This window comes from Maniola jurtina, chromosome 7 (assembly GCF_905333055.1).
Source record: "Maniola jurtina chromosome 7, ilManJurt1.1, whole genome shotgun sequence".
NCBI lineage: Eukaryota > Metazoa > Arthropoda > Insecta > Lepidoptera > Nymphalidae > Maniola > Maniola jurtina.
Window position 1 is genome coordinate 2696294 of NC_060035.1, and position 22587 is coordinate 2718880.

A 22587-nucleotide genomic window follows, 5' to 3' on the forward strand; every position below is an offset into this window, starting at 1 on the left:
CGATGTAAGTCAGTCATATTATTTAAAATCTGAATCAATATTGAATAAATGTATAAATCTACTACAATCGAGCTATAAATATGAGAGAAGCTGAAAAGCATTAATTGATGGAAAGCAACTGAAATTGCTAGCAAGTTTTTAGAACATAATATAATATCAATTCTTGAATTTTAGTGAGAACGGATTTATTATCTAACAACGAAACTCAGAATTGGTTTCATTAGGTAAATTTTAAAGCTCATTGAATAAGTACCTACAGATTTATTGAAATTTTGAAGCAAAATATACGAAATAAACCAATCACCTCAAAAATAGTTAAGCTTGAACTAAAAATAATAATCAAGCAATACAGAAAACTCATAGCATTAGACCAGAATAGGTCCAACAATAGAGATAAAAATATATACATATCTATTACATCCAAATCACAAGAATAGTGAAAAATTTAATACATATTAGGTTTTTAGAAAATACTAGATGTATATCGGAATAGCTATGCCATTAGATAACTTCTAATAAAGGAAGGGATAATCTTCGTACAATATTAATGAAATTGGAAGGAATATATCCGACCATCAGCAGTCATGGGATTCGATTAACAATTTAATCTAAGAGGTCGGGCATTTTATGCAAAAAATATTAAAGAGTATAATCTTATAAAATTATTTAGTAGAGCAAATTAAAACACAGAAAACATATTTAATAATAGTTTTCTTTAAGATTGAGTTGTATATTTAGAATCTCCAATACGAGAAAGAGAAATACAACAACAAAAACAGAAGAAATATTGAAATGCGTATTTTTAATACTGATAGATAAGAATTTACATATTACTTAGTAAGTTTAATTACATCGATTTGAATAAAGGAAAGGCTTATTGCACGAAAAATATTATAAGTTTATGAAGCGCGGTTGGATGGCGTAACCTATTGGAGTTTTTGCTACTGGTAAATAAGTATACTTGTGTAATATTTTTTGGTAAGTCAAACCACATCAGAACGAGTAACGAAATATCCATAGATAATGCACGAAAACCATAACTTTAAGAAACGCCACTGGAACAGCTGAAGAATAGTTTGAGGACATAATATTAAGCGTTTAATACATATTAACTTTTTCTTATTAATTGTTTCTTGACCGTTTCTTTTGTTCGAACTAACTTCTTTAATAACAGATGGGAAACGCATACACATCACTCCCAGCGAAAGTAGCTTTGATACACTTAACAAATATTTTATTATTTTTATATACAATATATATACGTCCAGTAATGTATGTACGAATAATATAAATTATTTTCAATCTATTTTTCAGCACACTTAATTATTATGTTTGGTTACTCATGACTAGTTTAACTAAATGTTTAGATAATATGAAAGTGAAGCATGGATTAGATTTTTTAGAGTTAAGGAATTGTCATTTTGCAAATTATTGCACTTTTTCGCACTTGGATGCCTAGAGGTTAATTCATAAGGTTTGTTGCCCTGTGCTTGTAAATATTTTTTATGGAATATCCCTTCCAGCTTTTCTTCGTTTTTACACGTGGACACATAGACGGTCCGAATATTCTAACACTGTGCTTGTCCACGACATACAAATTAATCAAATTAATTTCAGAGGTACTAAAAACTTATTGACTTAGGACGTTTTATGGGAATTCGGCAGTGGCTAACAAATTATGGATTGTAACATACCTTTGATCTTGTATAAGCATGAGGCTAGAAGGGTTTGGTTTAGATTCCGAAACGTTGTTTGTGAAAATGTTGCTACAAAGTTTTCGAAACGGCTTGTACGGTCCTAGACGCATCATCAGCATCACGCTTTACGCCTTTGTGAGTTACAATGGTCATTATTTCAGTCATCGGTATTTTTATGGGTACGTAATATTTTATAGACAAATCAGCATCATTAATTATTTCTTTGACTGTATTATATTTTAACGTTTGCCTAACATTTTTGTGTAATATTCCGTTTTAGCTTTGTGTATTTTGTAGGTTTACAGTTAGTTATAATTGTATTTAAAAGTTTGAGAGATTTAAACGAATGTCTTAAAAATTTAAATCATATTAATATATCAAATATTTTCTTGCTTTTGGGAATCAAAGCTGTTTTAAAACAATACTAATTTGTTTTGGTAATTTTTGTGTTTTTAACACTTCACTAGGTATCGAACGCCACACTAGGCGAAAATTAATCTTTTGGTTTCAGCTCATCACATTCGTTTGAAAACATAATTGTTGAAAAAGTTTGAATATAACTATGACTGACAAAAATTACAGCACACAAACTAGAATGAATAATACTTGAATATGGATTGTGTTAATCGAGATAGCAGCTCAGCACCAAATTTTGCTTTTATATTTTCACATAACGCCAGTTACCTAGTATCTTCGCAACAATTCGATAGCAAGCTTAACCAACTTCCACTAAGCCTGTGTCGAATGGTACATTTGTCTTTGTAAACGTGTTACGTGGAATTATTTTGGTAAAACACAACATGCTAACTTCATAAGTATTAAAACTTACGTTACTGATTGCCGCTTACGTGTGTTTGCATTGTTCGAGTCCTTTCTTATTACAGGTCCGCTTTAATTTGCAATTTAATCATCAAATTATTGTTATACTTTTTAGTATACACGGTTTATTTTGTTTGAAATATTCTGTGATCTTTGGTAAAATGCACCAACATTTCTTGTGGCTAACTTTAAACAGGAATGAGCATGAAGCTAGATGGATTTGGTCTTATGAATTCGAGAATTCTTGCAGGTTTACGTGGTGTGAGTAGTAGGTATACATTTTCTGTCACATTTATTATTCTATCGCACGGAAATCGATGTTGGTTATAAATAGAGGCAACGTCACCGTCACGAGTAACGCGGCCATTATGCGCTTCCATTTTGTTATCCTAAAACGCTACTCACTCATCGGGTATGTAATATAAAACCTTAACGTAATAAGATGCTTCTTGTTTTAATAGAGCTTTATAATCTGTGGAATGTATTACACTGGCGAACTTTTTATAGGTAATATTTACTGCTGTGGCTAAATCTGCATACTTAGATAATGTAAAATATAGTTTTGTACCCTCATTTACACAATTCACGGTGATATTTATACCCAACTAACAGATATCGTACATCACATTAAAATATAGCAAGAAGAGAAAGCTTTTAAAAAAGTAATATTAAATGAGGAATGCGTAAATGTATGCTGATCGCTAAATATTTGTGGATTTAAAGGATTATGCTTTAGTTTAATGCTTCGGTAGAAACTATCAAAAATCAACGATAAAGTTATTTTTTGAAGAACTACGCTTTAAAATAAACAAGCTTTTAATTTTATAGTGTTGTGATAAATAGTGTTTAGTTTGTTCATTAGTTGTTTGTTAGTCGTTGGTGCTTAGTGATAACTGTCTAATTTGAACGTCTACATTGAGACCTAAATAGTATTATTTGATTAAAGTTTTGTCTTTAAACTAAAATTGATGAAAAATTGAAATAGTAAATTGTTAATTGTTCTGAGAAGTTTAGTAAAAATATTGTTTTTTATTTAGAAGTAATGTTGAGAGAAGAGTTTGTGGCAGTGGTGTATATTTTGTTGAAAAATCAAAGTTATAATGCAATTTTAAAAGTAAAACAATGTAGAGAGTTGTAACAATTATTAAATTAATTTAAAAGCAGAAAATAATTTTATCTAGTAATAGAATGTCAATTTGATGAGTGAGCAAGTGGTAAAAAAAAGTATTATTTTTACAAAAGTTAAGTTTTTCATGCAATATTTTGGCTGTGCACTGAAAGTTTAGGAAGAGAATTGTGAGTGAGTGGAAGTGTGTTATTTAAATACTAAAAAGGTGTTGAAATAACTATAAACATTGTAAAAATAAAATCCTTAACCAAATTATAAATGTAATTATTTGCAGGGTGATAGGACTAACTTTATGCAATATTTATTTTGATTTATATTATTTGTTATCTTGTTGGTATAACATATCCTTTTGCAGATTTGATTACACATTATTAAATATGAATCAGGCAAAGAGAACGTCACGAATTGAGTTAAAAAAGAAATGTTGAAGACATATGTATGATTTAAAAACGAAAAATATTATTACATCCTCGAGTGAGACACTTAAAACATGATTATTGAATTGACATTACAAAACCTTGAGAGAAATCTTGAAAGACATAGTTATCACAGGATTTATAAAATTACAGGAAAATTTGACGAAAGTTAAGGATAGGTATATAATTTTTAAATTCCCTTTCAATATTCCTTAGTCCGTAAGTGTTTTTACAGTTGGAATACGCCAGGTTCTTAGGGGATAAAAATAATAGCGTCGTGAACGGCCTTAATAATACACGTGAAAAAACTGATTACGAATAAGTAACACTTCGAATATAGAGGAAAATAATCTTCGAAAATACAGAATATTAACAATTGAATAATAATATAAGTTAAAACCAGGACAAGGAAACTAGTAAAAAGTAATCGGTATATAGCAAATATTGCTGATATTGGCCACAAAACAACGTAAGATTGTCCTAAATGTAAGATTTTAACTCTTATTGTTTTTCGTGTCTTTTTATATTTATTTGCAGAAATACTGCGACTTTGCGAGATCGACCAAATTAAAAACAGGAGTCCTGACTAATTTATTTACCCGTTTTTCTTTTTTCTTAAACGTACATTACAGGTTTAGGTCGTAATATTTAAGCATTCGAGAAACGGAAATTAACAATGATAAGATATATGGAAAAATAATGACTGAAATTAAACATTAAAGCTGTTAATGCTATCTTTCTTTATATGTCTTCCGTGTCGTGTTATATTATGTTTACAGTTAAAAAGCTCATGAAACTGTTGGACCAATCGAATTTTTCTCGCGTCGGACAGATTCCAGTTTGCGTCAAAACAAACCGAGACAACAATACACAATCATATATATTACAGCACCTATCTACTTAAAGGAGATCTAAATCAGTCACAAATCACATGGCAATGGTATTACTCTCACGTTTTAGTATCTTACTACAACAGCATACTAGCACCGATTCATTTATTTATCATAAAAATTTTCCTTTTCCGCCTTGTTGTTTTTTGTTTTTACAGTTGACGAGATGTAACATTTCCGGAGGTATATCGAGCAAATGCTTCAAAGCTAAACTGAATGTGCTAAGTTAGAACGTCACTTAGAAACGAGCCTAATTCTTTTTATTGCATTGGTAACGGTAAACTTAGGGTTTGCAAAGTACTCATAACAAAAACTTGTAAAGCTATTTGATTAATTTTGTTTGTAGCAAATAAAATTATTCCCTTAACTTTTTCTTGTTTGCGTTTTGTTTGGTTCTTCTTGCAGTTGATCTTTTGGGCAGATTCTTGAAAGTTTGACTCACGTTTCTACGCCAGAGCTACTAAAAGCACGAGTTGTATGAGGTATTACTACGATGTAATTAGTATTTAAACTATCATTAACGTCTAATGCTAGATTCGTCTTTACATATACATAACAATATTTTAAAATTAATCATTTTCTTACTTTCTGTGCCCCTAACTTAATTTTGATTTCCTGCGTGTCTTTGTTTGTATATTTTTCACAGCTTTCGGTACCGCAGGGGTTTTCCTCAGACTTTGCGCGTTACACGGCAAACGAAAAAAATTCTTAAAACGAGGTATTCGTAGGAACTATTTTTAAGAGTAATACGATCAAACTATTATTATTTTTCATAGCATGAATTTTTGCTATTTCTTGTAATAATTTTGTTAATAGTGTAATCTCCGTAATTATGCATTTTATGTGTTTCTGTAACTTAGGTTTTCGTGTCTGCGTGTCCCTTTAACTTTTTGTTACAGTTAACAGTCCTCCGTTAGATAGTTCGATCATGCGACGAGAAAATTGTATGAGTAAGTCCATAAAACGATCCATCAATTTTTACACCAACAACAGCACTGTTATTCACGTAATCGCTACCTAATCAACCACAACATGCCTGCTTACGAAGAATGAATAAATTAAAAAGCATTAAAAATATACTGAGGGTACTGGGACTTAAATATTCATAAAGCGTAAGGTATACCTACTATAGTTTATGTTCGTAAATAATAAAAACGAATGAAAAATCTTTTCTTCGTTTTTGCGTGTCTTTTAGATTGTTTTACAGTTCGCCCTACATATCGCTCCAGCACTTTTTCACGTTAGATCCTATCAGCTTCTTGATAAAAATCACGGAAGAACTTCCTATGAGGTATAACAATTGCACTAAGTATTTGCAACTTGCAGTTATAATTTTACTGTTTAGGTGTATATTCTGAGACAATATTACAATATGCTTCTACTAACAGCAATGTACATTCGTGAATCTATATCTAATGACTCGTTAAGGATAATAAACACTTCAACATTAGTTCCCTCCAAATCCCTAGTTAACCTTAATCTGTATTTTGCTTTTTGCGTGCCATTTTGTGTTCTTCACAGTTAGTCTCTGCAAACTCTTCAGCCAGGTTCCCGAGCTAAAGCTTCCCAATAGGTCGGTGTCCAGGGCTGGTACGAACGAAGCGCTGTAGAAGCCTAAAAGTAAACCGTTTACATGTCTTCCATATGCCCTGTTAAATATATTTGCAGTTGAGCAGACATCTTCATTAACCTGCGGAACTCGCCACCATTTCGTATAACATCGGCGTTACATCTTACAGTGATTATGTAAGTCGTAGTGCTATAATTGTTTACAAGGTTACAATATGTTTTTATAAAAGTAAATAAAAGCTAATTTGTATAGTATGTACTTAAAAACCAATGCATTAATTTTGCTGCAGCTTTAAAAATATCATGAACTATTTAAATTTAATGCAGCATCAGCAAATCTGAAAATTATAAATATACTTTTGCTGATTATATTTAATGGTTTCCATAGTTTTTATAGCTCATATTAATTAATATATTGTCTAAATATCTTAGGATTCGTGTTAGGCTTTTCTGCGTGTCGTTTTACTGTTTTTTTGCAGTTGCATTTCCACTTAAATTGCCGGTCGGTAAATTCAGCACTAGGGTGGTCTTCACACTCGAAAGATACATTTGGAGAAAATTTAACCGAACAAAGACAAAAAGGCAGTAAGCTTTATCAAACAATGTCAAGGGTATGATCATTAACTGACTTTATAAAAAGGTTCAAAATTCATATAACTAATTTATTACCTTTTTTTAAATGTATTTAACTTTTAGTGTGTTTTTTTGCTTGTCTGCGTGTTTTCTCTTCTTACAGTTAGTATATGTACTGTCCTGCTTTCTAAAATAGTAAGACTACACTTGCTTGAACAACGGGTAGACACTAGACAACCAACGAAAATTTAAAATTATGTACCTAGGACCAAAAAGCACATAAGTATAAAAGTTGCTTCATGTAAAGGTAAAATTGTTTATTAAATATTCCAGACTTATCTTACTTCACACTAACATTATTGTATGGTATTTTAAGCATTTTAAATTAATGTAACTAAAATGAATATAATATTATTACAATCGTTAATGTATATCTGCTAGTTCTAACCATTATAATATGTACTTGCTTGTTGCCGTGTTCTGTTCTTTGACAGTTAAAAATAGAACCCTGCTGCATAATTTGTTCGCGCCTTGCATAAAAAAAGACTCTGAATCTCCGATTCGTATGTTAATATGACCTAACGACGCGACGCGATGCTCTGATTGCTATAAGGTATATCTTTTTGAACTACTAAGGTGCGGTATTTCATCTTCTGGGGCGCGATAATCTACAATTAAAGGTTTCCTTTTTAATAATTTTCCAGAAAATGCATCAATAACTTGGAAGTAGTTAATATTTTTCGCTATTTCAATGGAAAGAGTCGAGAGTTTGAGTATTGCTGAGTAAAAATGCGCTGTTCTGCTAAGATTTGTATAGCTCTCGATTGCTGTTTATTGGTTTGAGCAAATCCCCATACAACCCAGCTGCCAGGGCTAATATAACATTGTTCACAGAAAGACATTCAACTTAATGTCACAGAATAACATAAAAGATCAACTTTATTAAGCGCCGTCGGTGTCTCGTTCTAATATCCTATGAAAGGTAAAACAGATTTACTATTAAATAAAATTTGAAGATTTGAATATTTTCGATCCGTGCAAATCCCAATAGAAAGCTGCTGCCGAGGCAATTTTTACATTCTTCACAAGTAAGACGTCGATTGATTTCTTCAATGTCAGAAAAACATAGCGGACCAAGTTTGAAACCGTCGGCGTGTCGCGGTAACCTATGAAAGGTAAAACAGATTCCCTAGATTTGTATAGCTGTCGATTGCCGTTTGCTGCTCCGTGCAAATTCCAATACAAAGCAGCTGCCGAGACTAATTAACATTATTCACAGAAAAGCGTCGATTTCCTCAACCGATGTACAACAACAATGTCCAATGAAAAATCTAATAGACCAGTTTTGGTAACGTCGATGTCGCGCGGTAGATACCCTATGAAGGTAAATCACATTCGTATTCAAACTTGAAGATTAGAGTAGCTGTCGAGTTGTTTACTACACCGAGCAAATCCCGATACAAACCAGTTGCTGAAGCTAACTAAAACCTCACAGTAAGGCGTTGATTGATTTCCTCAACTTAATGTCACGGAACACCCTATCAAGCCAAGTTAAGTCGATGCCCCGCGGTAACCTATGGAAGGTAAAATACGTTCCCTATTAAAAATTTAAGATCTGAATAGCTGTCGATTGCTGTTACGGCTTTGATCAAATCCAGCTGCGGAAGCTAATTTAACATTGTTCACAGTAAGGCGTTGATTGATTTCCTCAATTTAGTGTCACGGAATGACCTAAAAGACTGACTTTAATAAACACCGGTGTCTTGTGGTAACCTATGAAAGGTAAAACAGATTCCCTAATAAGATCATCGTTCGTGAGTTCGTGGTTCGTGATCAGCTACCAAATTGAAGTATAGAGGCTTGTTTACCGGAATCAGAATATACATACCGCGATTACAAAAGGTACAGCAGATAAAGTTCCAATTATTCTAGAAATTTAATATGAGAACTAAATCAAGCGATAACTTTCACGGTCTTCTCAACTACGAAACAATTTACAAGCTCAACAGTAGAATCGGTGCCGTACCCGGCTTCGGACACTCGTGTCTATATCAGCATAAAAAGTCTTCGCGATTATTCACTTGAAGAGGTTTAGTATACCAGAACTCAGCATTCTTTTTCGCCTCGACGGACTACATAATGTATTTACATAATATCGTTGCAGAATCTTTTTAACAAGATGTACGAGGCTCACTGTAAGTAAGGATCGAAGTATCCCTGCAATATACATATTACTCCCACAGAATATTTATCCTCGTCCCATTATGGCGTCGACGGTGCCTCGCGGTTTAAAGACTCCGGAAAGGTTTTTACCAATTTGTCTGATCGTTGAGGGGCTTTCACGGATATTCTTCCATAACAGGATCAAACAATTGAATTTTGAAATACATATCGGTCGAGCGTGCATTCCGGTATGCTGCTACGAAAGGTTTTTACCAAATTTTTGTAATGGACAGCGACGGTGTTCAAGAGAATCCTGACATCAAGTTACTCGAGTAAATGTCGTCGATTGTATGCGGTATCATTTTTTTGAAGTTTGTTAATCCAGAGATCACAATAACTCGGAATAAGCATTGGCGTTGCTTTGCGGTTTCACCTCGGAAATTTTTCACCAGATATAAAGTAAGCGTTGACGATGCTTCCTCTGACAGCATTTCTCGTGGCAGTGATCATATTTACTCAATCCAGACATCCACAGTTTCGCCGCTTACAATCATCATTACATTAATGGAGGTATCTTTCTAACGTTAAAGGATCATGAGAGTAACGAGTGGAAGATTTTGTTTGAAATACACAGAGGAAGTTTCGCAACACTCCGCTAATCAATGTTTGTATCAATTTCAAGTCAGCATCGGCGGTGCTCGATGGTTAATTTCGGAATCCGGTTCGCAGAATTATAAACTTCAGATCACGGAGGTTGCAGTACTTTAACTACGCAAGGTTTACACTAATTTATTGTAGAAAATATAACCGGTCCTTAGCGATTTCAAAATGAAGAGAAGTTCGAGTGTACGAGTATAATAAACGCGGAGATATTGATACAGTAAAAAGCGCCGTCGGTGACAGATTACCAGCGTGGTAAAGGTATTGAGTGTAAATTTTAGTAGCATGTTTTCGATATGTTTGTACGTCACAGAATGACTCCACTAATAATTTTGATGAACAGCATGAAGACTACAAAAGGTGCAGGTTATAAAAAGTCTTATTTAGAATTCCAGCTTCCTGTTATCACTGTTGTCGTCTACATGTCACACTTTAGATGGTACTGCAATCTTGGTTTTAACATTTAGAGCTTTAATCAAACATAATAATATAATTATTGTCATCCTGTGTAGGTGCACTTGCTAAATCTGATAGAGCCTACGAAACGCATGCTTCACCATGAAATGAAATAAATATAAATTGGATTGGAGTTCGAAGTTTTCGACTACATCCCAAGGTACACAATTTGGCTTTGATAAATAAATTCAAACTAGAGATTCCTGATGCCTATCCGAGACAAGAAAATCTACTCATGCACCGGTGGAAGCATTAAGTATTAAACACTTGGGTATATATTTTAATAACAATTTTTCATATAATTTTGAATTAAAAATATTTACGTTTTCTTATTCTTGATGCCTATTTATGTGGTTTTATCTAGACGTGGTATGAATTAATTTAAGGCCTTAACTATTTTGTCCGTTTTGAACATATAGCTTGCTTTAAACCTGGTGCTTGCAGACACGATTGAAGAGTTTTCATTATCGGAAAGGTGTTGAAATGTGAATTTCTAAATATGGTATGAATAACTTTAAGGCCTTAACTATTTTGTCCGTTTTTTAAATATAGCTTGCTTTAAACCTGGTGCTTGAATGGAGATAATTGAAGAGTTGTCACTGTTGGAAAGGTATTGAAATGCGATCTTCTCCTTAGCATGTTTGGATGGATCTGTTTCGAGGAGTTCACTCTAATCTTGCATAAACTTGCCAAGCAAAGCGTAGCTGTAGATAACCTTGTCGACGCTAATTAATGTGTAAGTAATTGTGTCACGTGATTGTTAACTGTAGTTTTCAAAACATCAAGTGCAGCATCACATAAAATAGGCGGCTTCTAATGCTAATGGGTATCAATGTAAGTGTAAATTAACTTTTAGAAACCGACCTAATTCAGAAGTTCAACACTGTTGTTTGTCTTCTTATTAATACCTACGTAAATAGTTACTGCATCTACTATAACTATTGTAGCGGTTTGTTTTGGCTTGTACGTGTTGTTTTCTTCTAAACTGCAATTCTGATTGTCCTTTTTGGCTTCTGTCCCCAAAATCTGAATTTAGATATGTTCTCGTTGTTAGAGAATCGGCTTTAAAACAAAGGGTACAAAATATTTTTAATTTATATGTAAAGAGCGATAAATGAATTTTTATAAAAAATCTTAGCTAAGTATAAGATTTATAACGGGAGATACTGTATAAATCTTCTTAATTACGTCGTCATTAAAACAAAACTTTATATTTAAATATAAAATTCTTCTGTGAAACTAAATGACTGTACATTTGAAATCCTCACATCCAACATTTGGATATATTTTATGCTTGAGCTCCGTTTTTCAATTGACAGTACCCAGCATAAAATACAATAATAATTCTATGCTAGCTATTGAAGCTTTTGATTACTAGCATCAATATGCAATAATGTATCTAAATGTGGGCTACATTTTACTTTAATATTATTTTTGTTTGTTTTTCAATAGTATTTTATTCATTACACTGTACAGGTCCAGATAATAACTAGAAATTCAATTTTATGTTAACTATGCCTATAAATTATTAATAAGGTGTTAGCAATCGAAAACCATAAAACAAAACCACAAGACAAGACGTAAGAAGAAGAATATAAATCATCAATGAACAAATGAAAACATTTTGGAAACTAGAAAATACAAAATATTTTTTAGGCAAATATTATAATTTATAAATAATTTAATAAAGGTAATAAATTATGCGATAATTATATAAACTAGATGATATACGGACAGATAATAAGTACAATAAATTATTTTAGTATTAAGTTTGGTTGAAAGTAGGTAAAATTATTCTGTTTTAGGATAAGAAAATAAATAATTTACTCTTGTTACAGATTCTTATAAAAAATATTTTAGGTACCGATAAGTACGTTAAATAACGAATGTTCTTTTAGAACTTGCCACATTAGGATTTATGACAATAACAGTTGGTTAAGTTTGTACAAAAATGTTTCTAAACTTTTCAGAATCATTATTCCTACGTACTAGGTCGTTAGAACCGGGCGATGATACTAGGTAAAGCTAATTTGTTATCAGGCAGGGTAAGGTAAAAATATTACTTTTATCATTTGACAAACAATTGGCTTTAAATTCACACTAAAAAAGGTGATGCCTGTGGAGTTTCTTGCGCCGCTTCTTCTCCACAGAAGAACACCTTCCGAAGCGGTGGTAGATTTTTTCCAAATTCAAAAAATATATAAAATGTAAAAGATATAATATAATTGATGAAACAGAAATAAAAAGTTAATTTGAGCATACACTTTGTTTTATTTCATATCTTTACCACCACAATACAATAATTATAACAATTACTTGCCCCCTACTACCCCTTGTAGTTTTATTTCCCTGTTCCTATTATGCTAAGCCAATTACCTCTAAGGCAGACTGATCGTTCTGAACAAAAATGCTTAAAACTTAGTTAATGTTACCTACTTAACTTTACAGCATAGAAATTAGAACACAATTTTTGTTCGGAATGATCAGCGCGGCGTAGACGAGATCATGATGAATATCAAGATTCAAATTACCCTATGGTAGGTACGTGACAGGTCGAGATGGCAATCGGGGTGGGGATGTCCCACGCTAACCCGGTACACTGCCAGCGATAAAAGAGATGTCGTGCACCTGGGCCTACGCAGCATAGTCAATCCGAAACAACACACAAAAATACGAATTACTATTTAGTAGGTATCTAAGGGCCGGGGCACATTTTATGGCGGAGCGCAGCGCAGAGCATTTTTCAGTCGAAAAAAAAATATATTATCGACAGTGTCCTCATTGAAATAATATCTAAAATCAATTGTGCATCCGCGCACAGTCCCGCGCGTGTTCTCGCATTCTCTGGTAACTACAAAATATTCGCGTAATGTGTCACGCGATTAGAAAACTTCGCGGGCATGCTCTGCGCTGCGCTCCGTGTGTGCGACGGCCCTAAATTATATCCTATTCCGGCCAGTATAATATTATCCCTGATCCTCACGGTGCGGATTATCACGACGACGATGATGGGTTCTCTTCCCACTGTGCATCGGCGCGGGCTGTTCGATATACAACCTCTATAGTCTATGTGGTCCGCGTCCTCCTGGAATATCACGCACCGTGGGAAGCTGGTTTGGAACCAGTCCACTGGAAGCGCCCCACGCTCGTGGCAAACATCAAGCACTGGCAACTAACGTGTGGACAGATGTTTGCGTACCTATGCTTCCCAACGTTTTGGAGCGTTCCGATTGGCAGGCAAGCCATGTGTGGTGTTTGTCGATGCTTGCTGTTTGTCGATTCTTGCTGTTTGTTGTTTGTCACAAGCGTGGGGAGCTTCCATACGATGCCTAGGCACCACAGATGGATAGATAGGTAGGTAGTTAGGTACAGTACCTATCTAGTATAGCGTAACCAACTTTAGGCTGCTTTCCACCAGAGATGTGCTATGCTGCGTTGCTATGGATGCGTTTGATATCCACCAATCATATTCATTGGTGCACATAGCTTAGCACTGGTGGAAACGGATTCAACTTAGATATGTTTTTTATATGGAAGGATGCGTGCTATGGATGCCTGCTATGGGCCTTCGCGAGTGGTGTAGCTATGTGCAGAGCAGAGTACCTACATAGCTTAGTATTGGTGGAAACAGTTACATATTTTCGTAGCGTAGATTACACATCTTCGCAGCATAGCAGCTGCTACATAGCACATCTCTGGTGGAATGGCACCCTTATGGTTTTTAGTTCTAGTTCTTCTACTTGGCAATAGAGGGCAAGTTTGACAAAACGTAATGAACCGTACAGTCCGACAAGGCTCTTTTGGCGCGTGGCCAAAATCGGAACTAAAGCCGTCGTCCCGAGAAGTGCACTGGTTGGTTAGTTCGCTGTGTCGGCATAAAGCTACAACAGCGCCCTCACTCAAGTGCCAAGAGAGCCTTGTCGGACCGTATCTATTCTTGATCTATTCATGTCTGTTCTAGTATACCTATGTGGCTATACAACAAAAAAAAAAACATGCCATCTATTGCCAAGTAGAAGAACTAAAACGACTAAATATATGATGAGATGACGCCGCTGCTGCCAGTTATTTTGAACAGCGGACTAAAACGTGCCGTGTCACCTGTCTAGGAATCAACACAGTCTGATGATGGAAGAATCTAGGAATTATGAATCCATTATTCCTCTGATCGGTACAGCTGGATCGGAGCCGTCACGCAGCCGGTTGTACCTATCGGCAAGCAGTATCTAATTGCCGATAATCCAACTGGATTGCATTGCGGGAAGCATCTATTCGGTACATAAATAACTTGCATCCTGGATATATACAAGTACCATAAATAGGTAGGTACCTAGGTAGGCTACTAAAACTAACTAACCCAGAAAAACAATGAGTTCTCACGGGATATTTAAAAACCTAAATCCACGCGGGCGGATTCACGGGTATCATCGATAAATGTACCTACGGCACACCCTTAACATTTTTTATCCCGTCCCTTTTGTATTGAGGAAGTATTTTTCCATTACCTTCAGTATGTAAGTATTTATAGAGGACTAAAAAAAACAGCAAATTAAATGTGTAAAATTATTATATATTGCAATAATAGTTATTAACTGTCAAAACAAGGAATTCTCGCACTACGTTACACTTACCTACTATGATACCACTTACGACATAAAAACCTAAATGTACTAGTTCTTAACGTTACATCACATGTAGAATGAGATTTCTTTATAATAATAAAAAGGGTATACCTAATTAATAAAAGCATTCGCAGCGTGTGACTAAAGTTGCAAACACACTACTGTGTTGTGATGTGTTGTTACGCGATAGAATGCGATCGTGGGCTAACATTTTATATGAAGACATATACACTCCCTGTACACTGTCTGTTGCCGCATTCTGACGTATTTTACTCGCTTTAATTGGTCGATGTCGTCTCTATTTGAGTTGCAACACAACGAACACAACACAATCCAATAGTGTGTCTGCAGTTGCACCTTCCAGCAAGAGAGTAGAACATAATTTTAGGCAATTTGAGTTCCAATTTAAAAAACTCAATATGAGAATGATGTCTCCAGTTTCCCTTATATACCACACATTACTGTCTGTGACAGAGAGACAGTTAAAAAGAGACAGATTTATGTCTCTCTAAACTCTGTGTTTTTAACTCTTAGTAAAAATCTATGGGAAAAGTCAAAGTAAGTTTTCAGCCTAGGTAGTTTGGTATGACCAAATAAGTGTATCGTTTAGTTTTTGTCACAATCGCGCGCTGCAAATGCTTTTTGAAGCCAGAATCCGATTAATTCATCGATCGATTACAACAACATTTTAAAACGACAGTCAAGTTACTACCTGATACAAGATACCTACCTTAAGCTGAAGGTAGGTTTATTTTTTGTTTCAAAATGACGCTGTTATCCAAGCGTTGCTTCTTCAGTTCTTCAGCAAACAATATAATATTTCCCTCCGTATTTCAAACAGATTAAAATAATTTTTATTTAGCATTTAGCAATCATTTACCAAAGACCTATTTTATTTTGGCCGAGAATGAAATCGGTCACGCCGGGCTAAGTAACAATGATCACATTACTCCGTAAAACTGAAACATTATTGATTTTATATTTTAAGTATAGAAACCTATTTAATTCCATCGTAAAAAGCGCCTTACTGATATTTTATTATGCATATTATTATCAACTAGATATTTAATCAAGTATAAATAGATAAAAACAGTTGTAAAAAGACATTGATCACTATAGCAGCCGTTAGATGTAGATTAATTATAAAAACACCAAGACATACACTTAAATCTATTACAAAAGACATCTTTACATTTAAAGCAGAAACATACTTTTAACACTCAACGCATAGCAATATAAGGTAGCAGACACATAACTGTGTTGAAAGGGCAGAAGGCAATTATTACAGTTATCATAGGTTACTGTACTTGATAAAAAGCTCGCCTTCTTTCTTCATGTTACTTTTATTTATGTCTGTATTTTTACCTTTATGTCATAGTGTACAAATAAAAAGTTTAATAATAAAAATGCTTTATACGTACACTTGCCTATCAAGCTTCACATCTCATACAAAGTAGCGTTTAGTATTTTGAAGTGTGCTTGTTCCAATAGAAAAATAACTAGGTAGGTAGGTACCTAACAGGTTGATTTGCTTCAACAGGATTCACGTTTCTTTTTTGTTAAAAGTACGTTTCCATCATTAATTAATTGAAGTAGCTATAAAATATTATGTAAAATACAGTCTTCGCATATTTCTTTTGAGGTATGCGTTAAAAAATTCTAGGATAAAAAGCTGAGTTTTTCGATATGACTTTTAAACATTTTACACAAAATTATAACTTCTCTCGAAACTTATGGTATAAGTTACACAAAAAATATTAATAGGTACATGTTGTATATAAATACAGCCAAGTTATTATTAATAGATCATATTTTATTTACATTGCACATATATGCAACTTTTGTATATAAAATTACATAATAAGTAAGAAATGCATTCAAAGGTTCCATACACACATGTCGCACTAAGCACACCTCTATTTCTTTATTCACTGCCTCCAAGGCCCAAAACACATTGCAGCCAAGTCTAAGCGAAGCTATTATCTTTTAAAAATGTCACAATATACCTAGGTAGTTTAGCTATACATTTGTTACCGGATAATGTTAAGCATCTTTAGGTATGTAGTTTATAAATTATTTATAGTAATAGATCTAGTAAGATAAATACATTCATTATCAATCTTATTCACTCCATTTTTTTTTTTTTTTTTTTTAATTGAGTGAATAAGATTGATATTGAATGTATTTATCTTACTCATTAGTAATCATATTTTAACCAATCAGCGTGCACCTGGCATTTCGTTATTCGCAAGTTCATTATTTGATATTTAGAGTTGGTTATACAGTGGACCCCCGATATTCAGGCCTATCTAATCCTCTTGAAATACGACATGTCTATTACATATTATTATTGAATTTACTTCTTATCATTAGACCTGTAATTTGTCGGATTACAAGGTACTCTTTTGTAAAAAATCCGGAAATAGGGGGTCTTAGGCAGTACCTACCTACTCTATGATCCGACAATTTGATAGTTCGACACTGCCCTGCAAAGCGTTTGTCGGATTACCGAGGGTCCATTGTATTTAAGAAGCACATAACCCAGGTAATTGATACATGCACTAGGATATTTTAGATTTTGTTGTTCGTTCTCACGAACTTTCGCCAGTTTATAACCCCGCTAGACATTTTTTTAAATAAACTAACGATGCTTACAATTATCCGGTGACATACTCGTAATATTTATTACTTGTGTTTGTGTTGTAACATTTTAGAAAAAAAACGTGTTGCATCGAGAGACAAATCTCGCCCGCAATGTGCCTTGAACTTAACCGATCATTTTATTTTTCAATTTACTTACTTAAGCATCTGTTGATATTTTCTCAAAAACATTCACAGTGTTTAGCACGTTTCATATAAATAGGATAGGGATACGTGACAGTATTATGAAGGCAAAGTCAAAGGCAGTAAATTTTTATTTCCACCTAACCTTGACTTCGATTAAAACACATTACAAGTTACTTATAACTTCGAATTGTACAATAGATTGCTTAATTTTGTATGTAATGAAATTACACTTTTTTATAACAAACATCCACTGAGGCTCAATACTGATTGCCGGAATCGAAGCGAAGCCGCGCGTCTTGTCTAAAACGTTACAAAGTAGACTAAACTCCTTCACGTTATGCACTTATTTATGAAGAACAAATTTTTATAACCAAAAACAAATTAATGTGCACTTTAATATTTTGCTATTTGAAGGTACAATAAATATGTATTGCTGTAAATAAATTTCAGTTTCCGGTCATGTACCTACTTAATATTTTAAGAAATACGCGTCGCTTCGATTATGCTCTCCCGCAATGTCTTAAATCTTATAGACAGTTATACATATTATATACCTTCATGATCATAGAAAAGTGTTCATTTCCAAAACTATAGAATGATTTACTGCTATATTTAGATAAATTGCGACAAGAAAATATCTTCTTTTTCATATTCCTGAAACAGACTTTTTTTAGGTATAAGTATGTGAATTTTCATTGCTACAGATTTTTTTTACAAAAAAAAAAATATAAAAAAGTCTTAGGAAATTATTTAAAACGGCTATACTTTTCTACGATCATGAGGATACATAAAGAAGCAGCTATTTTTCTCTGACATAGAACATGCAACTATTTACTCCTACTCGACAATTAACTAATCAATTTGTAATGGTCAAACAATCAATAATTTAAGCGATTATTCATTCTGTAGTCTGTTTATGAACTGCCGAGACGATATTTACTGAAAATGATTGGTGAAACTAAAAAGATAACTTAAGTTAATCTACCGTTCAGTCAGCAAAATTCCCAGGTTTGGACTGAGTTATTGAGTAAGTAAGTAATATAAGCAAAGCCTCGAATGGTTTTGAGTAAACTAAACACTTCACTGGAGTTTGCGATATCTGTTATTTTTTATGGTAAGTAAACTTATTAGGAACACAGTTCTTTACGTTCAATCCACATCCGCATAGTATCAAAGCGATCTTCTCTAAAATTCGTCATTTCTAAAATGTTACAAAGTACCTATCCTATATATAATTGACACCATACTTGATGTATACTTGATGTTGAGACCTGTGACAGCGCCACGTCCGCATCAAGATTACGCTACCTCTCAGCTCTTGTCACTAAAGGCCGATTCACACCAATTGCGTAGATATGACACGTGCGCAGTGACGCGCGTAAACCCCTAACACACCGGGTTACGCATACGGCCACGCTTTACGCAAGCGGTGTGCCATGTTTCATACAGTTCCATACATTACAAAGCGTACTTGCTACGTCTAAGCTTACGCAGATGTGTGAACGAGCTATAAACCGAGCTTAAGAACAATTTAAATAAAGAAAGTAGGAGAAATACAGATCTTAAATGGCTGTCCAGGGGCGCTGCTTCCTCTCTTTTAGGTATCTCCAGTGAGATATTAATTTTCTTGATGCAAAACCTAACACTCGAGTAAACCTGTAGATTAGCTAAACAAAGTAACGTATGAACGGTCTGATAAACAGATTATCTCTTATTCTTGTTCTTCATGGTAAGACGCCGCCAGAAGCTGGTCTTCTCCGCCGTCGGCTGCTCCTCCCTCGTCTCCTCGCCCCGCGTTTCTCCTCGAAGCATATCCAGAAACGTCGGATCGTTTTTCCGAACGTTCTTCTCGATTTTGACAGCTTCTGCGCTCAGCTCCGCTTTTAACTTCTCCGGGCTTGTATTCTCGACCTTAAACTCGTTTGGGTCTTCTACAAATGCTTGCTGTAAGTCACGCATGATCTTTTTCCTTATAGTCTTCTTCATACTTAAATGTCTTTCTAACGTTTTCACGTCACCGTTGGTGTATGTCCTGTAGTCATCCTTCTTCTTTCTGATTGACTTCTTAGTTTTGTCTTCACTGTCTTCGTAAGGCTTGGCGTCATACTGCTGGTTGAGGCCGAAGATGTCCCTCAGGTGGGGGATGGTTCGCTCTGACGTCATCTTGTCCGCAGGCGCTGCTCACGCCCAATTTCAAATGATCATAGGCTCTTCATGACGACCTGAAATTGAGAAGGAACATCTGTTAATAAATCTTTTACATTTTGTGGCGATAGAGAGGTTGTGAATCGATAAATCGGTAATATTAAATTATGTTCGTAGATTGTACATTAAAAAAATATAAACTAATATATTTAGTGCTGATTTACATAATGTAAATCCGCTCCGCTCTCACATAAGATTATTATGTGAGAGCGGAGCGGACCGTCATTAAGATTTCCTGTGCTCGATACTATTAAATAGAAGGAATAAAGAATGGTTTTATCTTTTATTAATTGTGACGTTGCATTTCATAACGAACCAAGTCCACTTTTACCGGCATATAAGGTTTTTTTATTTTTTGAAAGATCTATTAAATTTATACATTTCGTGTTTTACCAAAGTGACTCAAGTCCAGCGATTTTCAATCAAAATTAGTCTTAAAAGTAGTAGATTTTTCCAAAACGAACCAAGTCCACGTGCTTTGTAACATCAAAACAAACCAAATCCATTTTGACCAATCACAGCATGATATGATTCTAAGATGGTCGTCAGTTGCTCCCGGAGTGTTGTCTAGTGATCTATGTGTCTCTCATAAATTTTGTTTTTAACATCAATTTTTTGATAAAAGCTATGGAAGGAATACCAATAGTGCCTCCAGAAAAGTCTAGCAAAAGACTGATTCCAAAATCTAAGCAGAAACGTGAGAAATTTAAGGAAAAACTGTAAGTGTTTGTTATAGTGAATAGCTGTTCATAGGTTGGTTTGTGCCGGTCGTCCAGGGCCGCATTCATAGTTGAATATTACAATGTAATATCTTGTATACACACATTTTGGTTCTAATTTTTTAATTTTTAGCGCACTTATTCTTAAACATTAATTTATGACATTTAGCAATGGTTACATTTATGTTGTAAACTAGTAACGCTATTTTCTGGAATAAAAATGATCTATGTGTTAGTTCTGGGCAATGGGCAATAAGCTATATCTATTCCAAACAGCCAAATTGAAGTTTCACATTTATAATTTAATAGGGTTAATTCATTTTTTGACTATAAACTTTAAAACTATAATTTTTTATAAAAAGTTACAAAAGTGTACAAAGCTTGTTATTTAGCCTGAATCCGTCCCATTAATCTGCGATTAAACAAAATGCACTAAGTCCCGATGTTAATTTCAGCAGACTAAACTAAGTCCAATAGACTTGGCTCTTTTTGATATTCAATATCTAAGTCCATTGAAAAAATGAGAATTTTGTTCTAATTAATCGAGTTTACGTTATAACATTATAAGGATAACATAATCCAATAACATAAATAGATGTTAATACCCACTTTTTCCCCAGTATAAAGTAAGTTTTAACTGAATAATTAAAAAAGACACTTCTCTACCAATGATACTTTATGGACATGGTTCATTATGAAATGTAACGTCACAATTTTATCTTATAGCTTTGATGGATTTGTGCATATCTTCTTCTATGTAGGTCCAATCACCTCCTATCGTATCACAACACACCACAACAGTGCGTTATTATGTGACAGAAGGCGAGGAAACCTTCGCACTAAATCTTTGTGATCAGGCCAGGAACCAAAAATTTGTTATCTTTGCCGACGCTCATTTTTCTATTATCGTTATAAGTATTTACAAGTAATCATTTTGAATATAAGGCAAGTGTTATAAGTAATTATTATTATAACAATTTTACGATGCACTACCATGGAACAGAACAATCGCAAATAAAATGGAAGCTGCATGGCGTGACGACCTGCACTGAGGATGGCGTGACGACTTGACGACGTGAATGCATCTTCTAAGAACACTTCTAAGAAGTCCTTACTCTTAAGGTCACCGAATGTTGCGTTTTAAAATCGAATTGTTTGCATTGAATCTTGTATTTCTAGGACGGTAATCATCAGAACAGAATACCTAGGTAATTTTATAGTAGATATTTATTGGTTAAAGAATTAACAAATTAATATCGAATAAACCGAGAGTCGGACTCGCATACGCCGAGTTCCGTACATCATCGTAAAAGATTATGAACAGTGCTTAGGTACCTAAGTACCTATTTTTAAGAGAGATGAAAAAACAAAACTTTACTAAATTAGAAACGTTAAAGTGATAAGAGAGTCCCTCAGTTTTCACATAACAAATAATAAAGATGGCGGCATGTAGCTTCCTTCAATTTTTCTAAAGTTTTAATGATCTAGGGTTGATAGTATGCTTGAATGAATTAAACACGTATGGTATTTAATGACTACCACCTGTGGAAAAATCTGTTGTACCATGGCTGTACTATTTCCGTAAATTGCATATCAAGTGAAAACGTACAGCGTCCAGCGTACCTTCTCTAGTCTCTCTCTACATTACAGTTATACAAGACCTACCATTTGCAAAAACGACTACTACCATTGAACTAAGTAGATTGACTAATTTAGCAGGTGGCGAAGCTGTAGTGGCAATGGGCACATAGTTCAAATACTCATAGACGTTTCACGTTGGGGTCTCAAAAAATGGCGACCTCGCAGCGTTGGAAGATCCCCCTCTAGTCTCTCTCTACTTTATACCCTTACTAGCCGATGCCCGCGACTTCGTCCGCGTGGA

The 22587-nt window shown here is 34.2% G+C and overlaps 1 protein-coding gene and 1 long non-coding RNA gene across 7 annotated transcripts in view; one reads left to right on the top strand and one right to left on the bottom strand.

The window, feature by feature from the left end:
- Positions 1 to 8540: 8540 nt before the first annotated feature.
- On the top strand, positions 8541 to 12633 carry LOC123866578. The gene is made up of 2 exons (XR_006796224.1): positions 8541 to 8676; positions 8876 to 12633. It is a non-coding gene; the product is annotated as an uncharacterized LOC123866578 (long non-coding RNA).
- Positions 12634 to 18899: 6266 nt separating this feature from the next.
- LOC123866882 overlaps positions 18900 to 22587 on the bottom strand; it is a 74197-nt gene continuing 70509 nt past the window's right edge. For 4 of the 6 annotated variants that reach the window (XM_045908636.1, XM_045908635.1, XM_045908638.1 and 1 more), the window contains one exon: positions 18900 to 20003. In XM_045908636.1, coding sequence (XP_045764592.1) covers positions 19486 to 19944 — 459 coding nt within the window. In that variant the 5' untranslated portion in view covers positions 19945 to 20003 and the 3' untranslated portion in view covers positions 18900 to 19485. The remainder of the gene's footprint in view (positions 20004 to 22587) is intronic. The other 2 variants (XM_045908637.1, XM_045908634.1) reach the window with 1 other exon arrangement.